The sequence below is a fragment of the Neomonachus schauinslandi genome, chromosome X, assembly GCF_002201575.2.
Source record: "Neomonachus schauinslandi chromosome X, ASM220157v2, whole genome shotgun sequence".
NCBI classification, from domain to species: Eukaryota; Metazoa; Chordata; class Mammalia; order Carnivora; family Phocidae; genus Neomonachus; species Neomonachus schauinslandi.
In genome coordinates, this window is record NC_058419.1 from 9,645,685 (window position 1) to 9,654,774 (window position 9,090).

Genomic DNA, 9,090 nt, shown 5'->3' on the forward strand with positions numbered 1-9,090 from the left:
GTTTAACTGTAGGAGTTCAGGCAGACGGCCAAATTCTGGTTTCAAAGCTATTGCTAGTTTTAGTTTAAAGAGTTTTTCATTTTTAAGTAAAAGCATTTCTGGGTACTGACTATACCCTATTGTGGCTAGAGCGACTGGAATTTGAATAAGTGGATTAGGCAGAACATAGGTCGTGAAGAAATGGGCCCTGCAGTAATTTACCTGAAATGTGGCAAGGAATGGGCTAGGAAAATACTTGCCTTTTATAACTTAGCTCTATTTACCTAAAGCCAGTTTATCCCCACAGACACAAAGTAAAGAGAGAGAGTTGTTTTTCTTAGCCAAGCACCTACAAAAACAGCAAGGTTGGGGGGGAGGGGAGTAAAACGACCGTTTTAGCCTTTCCTCGTTAGGAAAGCCAGGTATTTGAAATACATACCAGAGAGCCAATGTCCCCCGCCCCACAGGTACATTTGCTTTCTTGCCAAGCTTATTAACTAAATTCCCAGTCTGCATGAAACTCGTTTGAACATTAGCCTTTCCCCAGGATATTCCTACTCTCTTGTGGAAACACTAGCAAATGGGTAGAAGAAAAGGGCCTAGACAATCCACACGCTGGATTTGCAGCTTCTGGATATTTGAGATTCAATTGCTAAAGCCACTTTGGTATAGCCATGACAGTGAGGGGGCTACTGAAGTGACTTTTCGTAGTCCCTTCCGTTGTCTCCTTTTCTGACTCCCCAAGGTATCCCGTGGGTCTCTCTTCCCGCACAGCCCCCAAAGCTCCAAACCTTGTCCCCCTTCCCTAAAGCCTCTCATTCACCACCACCCTCCCCAACCAAAGTCCCCTCCCGGTCACCACCAAAGCCCGGAGAAGTGGAACGCACACAATGCCTCCCTTATAGGGCTCGAGCTGGGAACTGGGCATGCTCAGTAGCCAAAGAAGATTTTTTTTTTTTTTTTCCTTCTTCTTTTGGTCGCAAGTGAGGCATCTCTCCCGGTCCCACACCTCTCTTTCCTCTATCCCTCTCCCCCTCTCCCCACCCCCCGCTCTTTAATCGTCCTGCTTAACCCGTTCTACACCGAAGGCACGCAGAGTTCTAAGGTGCGGAGAATTAACCCGTCTCCTCCTAAACCCACTGAATAAGTCTCACTCTGGGCTAAAGCTTCACACTTTTGCCTTAAAGCCCCCAGGCCCTTACGCGCAGACAGGTAGGGGGAGTGAGGATACTACTGGATCCCAGGAAACTGGTCCCAAGAAGGCTCCATCCAGGATCGCCCGCTGCCGAAGAAGTATTCCCGGAGCCCTCTGATCTGCGGGGTGACAATTAGCCGAAGGTACTGTAACCGTTATACAAAGCCCAAGTGCGATTGTTGCCTTTGAATGTCATTGTTGTTGACTCACCCCCCTCGATCCTGGAATTATTCAATCCCGCGTAGACTCGACGACCCTGTCTACCTCCCTCGGCCCCCCTCCCCCACCTTCGACGTTTCTTTGGCTTTGCCTGGGTTCTTGGTTGCTCTCTCAAAGGAACGCCCCGTGTGTGTGTGTGTGTGTGTGTGTGTGCCTTCGTTCTTAGAGGACTGAGGGAGGAGAAAGGACTCGAGTGTGCGTGTATGTGGTGGGAGGATGGAGGCTGGCGCGCTCGCGTTTGGAGACTGGGGTCTCTGCGCGTGAGGAAAGGGGTCGCTCCTCCCTAGGGGGTGTTTTAGGCATAAAGAGGGGGCGGATGCCTGGAGGAAAGTGCGCTTTCTTGGCGTGTGGGTAGAAGAGGAATCAAGTGGAGGTGTCTGGATGGGGGACAGGGGGCCTCAGCAATGTGCGGGGGTCGAGGTTCCTGAGTTTCGGGAGGGAGGCTGCGTGTGCGCGGGGTGTGGGGGGGGGCGGGGGCGGGGATTCGACGCGTGTATGTAAAGGTGCAGCCCGTGTGCGAAGGGCTGGGTGCGCGCTCGGTGTCTGGCCGGGTGCGCGCGTGCGCGCCGCTGCCCGCCCGCTTGCCTGCGAGGGCTGCTTGGTAGGTTTGACGGGCGAGCCGGCGCGGAGCAGCTCGATCCCGGATCACGTAGAGACCATCGTGGAAACTGCAGAGCGGATCACCGCGCGGCGGGCCCTGCGAGAGCTGCTGGGCTCCGGAGGTGGGTGAATTTCCAGCGGGGCTGCGCGAGCTGCACCACCACTCGCTGCCTCTTCCCCGCTTGGTTCAGCAGCACGAGTGTGTGTGTGTGTGTGTGTGTGCCCGCGCGGGCGCGCGAGCACGCGCGGAGGGGGGCAGGTAGCTTATTATTTTTAGTTTGGGTCGTGTTGGTTTGGGGCCGGCCGAGTGGCCAAAGCGACCATAGTGGCTACCCCACCACCACCCTGCTTGCCTACCCACGGCGCGGTCGCAAGTCCCTGAGGACCAAAAGAATCCGGTGTCCTTAACATCACTGCCTCCCCGGGCAGCCGGGGCGGCGGGGAAAGTGTCCTGGTCTAGGGCGGCTCGGGCTGTCGGGGCCGCTGCGCTGGCTTTGTTTTCTGCGCCCCCCTCGCAAGCACTCTAGGCGGACGTGGATCAGGGGCTCAGGGTAGTGGCCCCCGAGCTGGTCGGAGATTACTGGCACCCAGCAACACAGGGAATACGCGAGAAGCCGGTGGCTAACTCTAAAAGACCTGCAAAGCCGGGCAAGCGCTGGCAGCGCGACTTTGCAAGATGCCCAAATGTTGAGCTGATTTCTGGCTTGGTGAGAGCAGCACTCTGTGGCTGGCCGCGGAGGGGGGGGGGGGGGGGAGTTGGAGGGGTAGCCTGGACCCCCGCTCTCGGTCACAGAGCCACCGGGTCACTCTACCTGTGACAAGCGGGCCAGTGATGCCCCAGTGGCCCTCGGCCTCGTGGCCTGAGCTGGCCGTCTCTTACCCCTCCCTCAACCACCGCACGCCCGGGTCTAGAGAGGCCGATGGAAACTCCAATAGCTGCCCGTTGTGGGACGGGAGCGCGCGGAGAAATGTGTGCGCAGCGGAGCTGAAGGCCCCCGCGACATCCCGAGCGGTCCCCGCCTCTGCTGCCCAACCCACGAGGGCGCTGCTTGGGTCCGGGACCCGGGAGGGGGCTGCGCGCCGGCTCCGGCAGCGGGATGCGGCAAAACATTGCGGTACGCGGCATCGCCGGCGCCCCTCTAGCCGCGTCGCCGCCGGCCCGAGGTAGCGCACAGGGGGCGACAGTGACCGCGTCTTTTGGCGGAGCCCCCCACCCCCGCCTAGGCTGGCGGGCAGAGGTTTCTCCTGCCAGCTCCTGGGGAGCCACCTTGGCCCACCCCCCGCAGGCATCTGTCCCCCCTCAGGCCCGCTCCTTCCGCACGGGCGCGGAGCGCGGGGAACGGCACTCGGATGGATGCCGGATATGTGGTAAGGCTAGGTAGGTTTGTGCGGTCCTGGCCGGCTGTGGGAGCCGAGCGTCTTGCAGGGCACAGAGATCGAGAGACGGAGAGGTAGATGGGGAGACGGGCCGCTCTTGGCAGACGCGCCGCTCTCGGCAGCTCGAGAGATGGCTTTTGGTACCCAACTCATACTTCGTGGGTTTTTTTCTTATTTTCCTTTTTTCCCCCAATTTTAAAATATGCATGTTTTAGTGGTACCATGTGAATGGGAGGTTTCTTTCGCTTACATTCAGTGCCCCCTTGCCCTCTTTCTATCTCCATTCCAGCTCTCTTGCCTCCTCTCACCACTACTCCATGGGCTCTTGCCCTTTCGGTCCCTCTTCCTTGGCGATCGACTCCCCCTCTCCCTCGCTTGACACTCCAGCTGCCTGCGGCTTTCTCTGTTACACAGGAGATGCATTTGGGAACTTCCTAGCTTGTCCTTGTGGCTTTTCTCCCCCTTGCTATTTAAAGTAGAAATTACGAGGAGGAGGGCAGCTCCTTATGCAATTTCAGATCTGCTGATGCTCCTTGTTCTTGTTTTTGTACTGAATTCAGGTTATTCGGGATTTTTGTTTTGTTTTATTTTGTTTCTAGTTTGGTTGATTTTTGGCTGGGGGTTAGTAACAAGAAATGACTCAACTGAACCAGAATAGCTGTGAAAACCACATCTATAGGAAGGCAAAATGATCATGTGAAATTTTGATTTTACAATGAAAGTTGGCTTGGATGATGTCATACTTAAGAATTTATGACTTCTTTTTGCACTGTCAATCAAACTATCACGGTGAATAGAGGAAATGCATGTCTATATGGCAGGCAAGGAGCATCTCGGCAGTGTTGGCTGTATTCTGAACCAAACTACTTAAAATGCAAATCTTTCTGGGTCATGGCTAATGGATGGTCTACCTTGAGACATGGTTGGTTTTACCACTAGCTGATTCCTCGTGGGCAAAATAAACAAAGGAGTTTCTGTGTGACACTTCTTTGTATCATTCCCTCATCGTGTGTTCCTGGGTAATTTGTTTATTTAATTAATATTTGGTGGTAACCATATTGAAATTGCAGCGAGCTTCCCATTCAAGATGGAAAAGACTCACATGGCTAAAATTGCATCAGTAAAATGCACAGTGCTTGTTTTTCCTTTTAGGCTTTTCCAGGAAACATTGCATATATTTATATATCCATTGTGTATTTAAGGAAATGGCTACAAGGGGTTAATTTGCTAAGCATTAAACTCCACTAGGTGATTCGTGATTTGTTTATAGACAGAGACATGGGGTGGTGATATTGGGAGGGGATGTTTGGGAAGTGATGATTTTAGGACATTTACTATACTAAATGTATCTGGTGCTGCAGATAAAACCACTCAAGGATTGTACTGTGTGAACTCCTCTTCCTCAGCAGTGCTAGTCTGTGGTCAAAGTGAAGGAGATTAGCATCTGAGCCAAGTGTCAGTCCTCGGACCTGGGTTCAAAATGGCATGTAAAGGAATAGAAGTGGGCCAGGTAGGCAGGAGAGCCAGTTCTTGGGGGGTGGGAAAGCTGTCTGGACGTCAGCTAGGGAATTGAGGAGCAAGCAGGTTTCTCTCCTGCTTTCTGGGACCCAGAGACAAAAGGCTCCCCCACACTCCTTTGGAGATGACTGACAAGAAATTAGGTACTGTGTATTTACTTGAAATTAAAATTTGGCCATTTCCTACTCAGTTATTTTTCTAGAACCTCACTGGGTCATCTGTGTTTTTTAAGGCAGCCATGTACAGGAGTGAACTGGTTCGTGGCAGTGTGCTTACCTGTGGGCTGAAGCTCAGGCAGATCTCTTCCCAGGGCTCCTTCTACCTTGATCTTTTGACTGTCCCCTCTACAGCAACCCAGTCCCTCCCATTGCCACCCTCCGTTGAATCCTGGGCTCTACTATCTTCTCTGTTCAGCCTCTTATCGAGCTGAAGCCCAGAGAGCAGACTTCTACAGATTGAAATGCCTTTGTGGTGCAAACTACAAAGGCAGAGTTGATGGCCTGGGATCAGTCATTAGAGTTGCAAAAGGTCTGTGTTCAAGGGTGGAATTTGATAGCCCATGTAGAGAAAATATTTTCTGATTGTAAAGGTTTAAGCACAATCAAGCCTTTTCCCCCTGTTGTTTGTTGGGTGTTATGCACGTGTAAAATGTATAAACTACAGGTATGGAAATAAAACTGTTGGCATTTCTGGTGATTATTGTTCACCTGAGTGAGAATCCTTGCAGAAAACTACAAAGCTAACCATTGCAGCCACACGCTCACTACGGTATGATGTAAGCGCAAATACTTTTTCAAGTAATGATCATTGAAAAAATGTTTTCTTTTTATTTTGTAGATTATTTCTCTTTATTCAGAAGCATAAAGTTGTTTGCTGATTGCAAGAAGATGTTTCTTTGGCTCTTTCTGATTTTGTCAGCCCCGATTTCCTCGGCAAATGCAGATTCTGACATATCGGTGGAAATTTGCAACGTGTGCTCCTGCGTGTCAGTCGAGAATGTGCTCTATGTCAACTGCGAGAAAGTTTCGGTCTACAGACCAACTCAGCTGAAGCCACCGTGGTCGAATTTTTATCACCTCAATTTCCAAAACAATTTTTTAAATATCCTCTATCCAAATACATTCTTGAATTTTTCACACGCAGTATCCCTGCAGCTGGGAAATAATAAGCTGCAGAACATTGAGGGAGGAGCCTTTCTTGGGCTCAGTGCATTAAAGCAGTTGCACTTGAACAACAATGAATTAAAGATTCTCCGAGCTGACACTTTCCTTGGCATCGAGAACTTGGAGTATCTCCAGGCTGACTACAATTTAATCAAGTATATTGAACGAGGAGCCTTCAATAAGCTCCACAAACTGAAAGTTCTCATTCTTAATGACAATCTGATTTCATTCCTCCCTGATAATATTTTCCGATTCGCATCTTTGACCCATCTGGATATACGAGGGAACAGAATCCAGAAGCTCCCCTATATCGGAGTTCTGGAACACATAGGCCGTGTTGTTGAACTGCAACTGGAAGACAACCCTTGGAACTGTAGCTGTGATTTGTTGCCTTTAAAAGCTTGGCTGGAGAATATGCCATATAACATTTACATAGGAGAGGCTATCTGCGAAACTCCCAGTGACTTATACGGAAGGCTTTTAAAAGAGACCAACAAACAAGAATTATGCCCCATGGGCACGGGCAGTGATTTTGATGTACGAATCCTGCCTCCGTCTCAGCTGGAGAATGGCTTCACCACTTCCAATGGTCACACGACCCAAACATCCTTACACAGATTAGTGACCAAACCACCGAAAACCACAAATCCTTCCAAGATCTCTGGAATCGTGGCAGGCAAATCCCTCTCCAATCGCAATCTCAGTCAGATTGTGTCTTACCAAACAAGGGTGCCTCCCCTGACACCTTGCCCGGCCCCTTGCTTTTGCAAAACACATCCTTCAGATTTGGGACTGAGTGTCAACTGCCAAGAGAAAAATATACAGTCCATGTCTGAACTGGTACCAAAACCTTTAAATGCCAAGAAGCTGCATGTCAATGGCAATAGCATCAAAGACGTGGACATCGCAGACTTTGCCGAGTTTGAAGGACTGGATTTGCTCCATTTAGGCAGCAATCAGATTACAGTGATCAAGGGAGATGTATTCCACAATCTCACTAATTTACGCAGGCTCTATCTCAATGGCAATCAGATTGAAAGACTCTATCCTGAGATATTCTCAGGCCTTCATAACCTGCAGTATCTGTATTTGGAATACAATTTGATTAAGGAGATCTTAGCAGGCACCTTTGACTCGATGCCAAATTTACAGTTACTGTATTTAAACAATAATCTCTTAAAGAGCCTGCCTGTTTACATTTTTTCGGGAGCACCCCTCGCTAGACTGAACCTGAGGAACAACAAGTTCATGTACTTACCTGTCAGCGGGGTTCTCGATCAGCTGCAGTCTCTTACACAGATTGACCTGGAGGGCAACCCTTGGGACTGCACTTGTGACTTGGTGGCGTTAAAGCTGTGGCTGGAGAAGTTGAATGACGGGATTGTCGTGAAAGAGCTGAAATGTGAGACACCTGTTCAGTTTGCCAACATCGAACTGAAGTCCCTCAAAAATGAAATCTTATGTCCCAAACTCTTAAACAAGCCATCTGCGCCATTCACGAGCCCTGCACCTGCCATTACATTCACCACCCCGCTGGGTCCCATTCGAAGTCCTCCCGGTGGCCCGGTGCCTCTGTCTATTTTAATCCTCAGTATCTTAGTGGTCCTCATCTTAACTGTGTTCGTTGCTTTCTGTCTTCTTGTTTTTGTGCTGCGGCGAAACAAGAAGCCCACGGTCAAGCACGAGGGCCTGGGGAATCCTGAGTGTGGCTCCATGCAGCTGCAGCTGAGGAAGCATGACCACAAGACCAATAAAAAAGACGGACTGAGCACAGAAGCTTTCATTCCACAAACCATAGAGCAGATGAGCAAGAGCCACACCTGCGGTTTGAAAGAGTCAGAAACCGGCTTCATGTTTTCAGATCCTCCAGGACAGAAAGTCCTTATGAGAAATGTTGCCGACAAGGAGAAAGATTTATTACACGTGGATAGCAGGAAGAGACTGAGCACAATTGATGAGCTGGATGAATTATTCCCGAGCAGGGATTCCAATGTGTTTATTCAGAATTTTCTGGAAAGCAAAAAGGAGTACAATAGCATAGGTGTCAGTGGCTTTGAGATCCGCTATCCAGAAAAACAACAAGACAAAAAAACCAAGAAGTCACTGATAGGCGGCAACCACAGTAAAATTGTCGTGGAGCAGCGCAAGAACAGCGAGTATTTTGAACTGAAGGCAAAACTCCAGAGTTCCCCTGACTACCTACAGGTCCTTGAGGAGCAGACAGCTTTGAACAAGATCTAGGTCATGCAATCTCACTTCATACAGAGGACATTTATTTAATGATGAAAGTGCCTTTTGTTGACTTCTAACTTCCAAATACTATATTATCAATAGGCATAGAGGCAGGTGTTTCCGAGGCTGTCTCATTAACTGTAGCTGCAAAGATGTGTCCAGTAGACGAGAATTTCCTTAATAGATTTTACTACATAAAACCTATACTGGGGAGTCCTGTGGGGATACTGCAAACTCTATTGCCAAAGGGATGCTTTATATACATGATACACTGAATTTAACCTCAAGAGGCAAATCTGTTTTGTACCCCAATGCAAAACCTTCGTCTCTTTGTGCTTTGTAAAGCAAACTCAAGAAAACTGGTACCAGTGTTTGTACCTCAGCTGGGTCCTTCATCTTGCACGTAGATTAAGTCGGTGGAACTGGAATAAATCCTTTTGATTTGTGGCATTGTAACAACTCTGTGTAAAGATTATCTGAAAAGTTAAAAAAAAAAAAAAGCATGCAAAGAGAGAACATTCGATAGTATTTGTAAATCGGTAAACTTTAATGGCCTGCATCTTGAAACCGCTGGATTTATAATGTTAAATTGTGCAAATATTTGTTTAAAATATACCATGCATTACATAACTATCAAATAAATTTGAACACTTTAAGCATTACCTGTCTATACATAAGACCTAAAAGAAAAAAGTCAACGTGAGTTACATAGCGTTTGTGGTGATCTGAAGAAATACATGATGTTTATCAGAATTAAACAAGGCTCAAATTAAACTAACATTAGAGTTTGTTCTCAGTTACGTGAAA

The 9,090-nt window shown here is 48.8% G+C and overlaps 1 protein-coding gene across 2 annotated transcripts; it reads left to right on the top strand.

The window, feature by feature from the left end:
- Nucleotides 1–987: 987 nt before the first annotated feature.
- On the top strand, nucleotides 988–8,782 carry SLITRK4 (SLIT and NTRK like family member 4). Of its 2 annotated transcripts, none has more exons than XM_021684500.1 (2): nucleotides 988–1,317; nucleotides 5,726–8,782. In XM_021684500.1, the coding sequence occupies exon 2, from the start codon at nucleotides 5,776–5,778 to the stop codon at nucleotides 8,290–8,292; it is 2,517 nt and encodes an 838-aa protein (XP_021540175.1). In that variant the 5' UTR covers nucleotides 988–1,317; nucleotides 5,726–5,775; the 3' UTR covers nucleotides 8,293–8,782. The 2 variants fall into 2 exon arrangements, with proteins under 2 accessions (XP_021540175.1, XP_021540183.1); XM_021684508.1 differs by lacking the exon at nucleotides 988–1,317 and adding an exon at nucleotides 2,004–2,115 and having other exon boundaries at nucleotides 5,726–8,292.
- The last annotated feature ends 308 nt before the right edge of the window (nucleotides 8,783–9,090 follow it).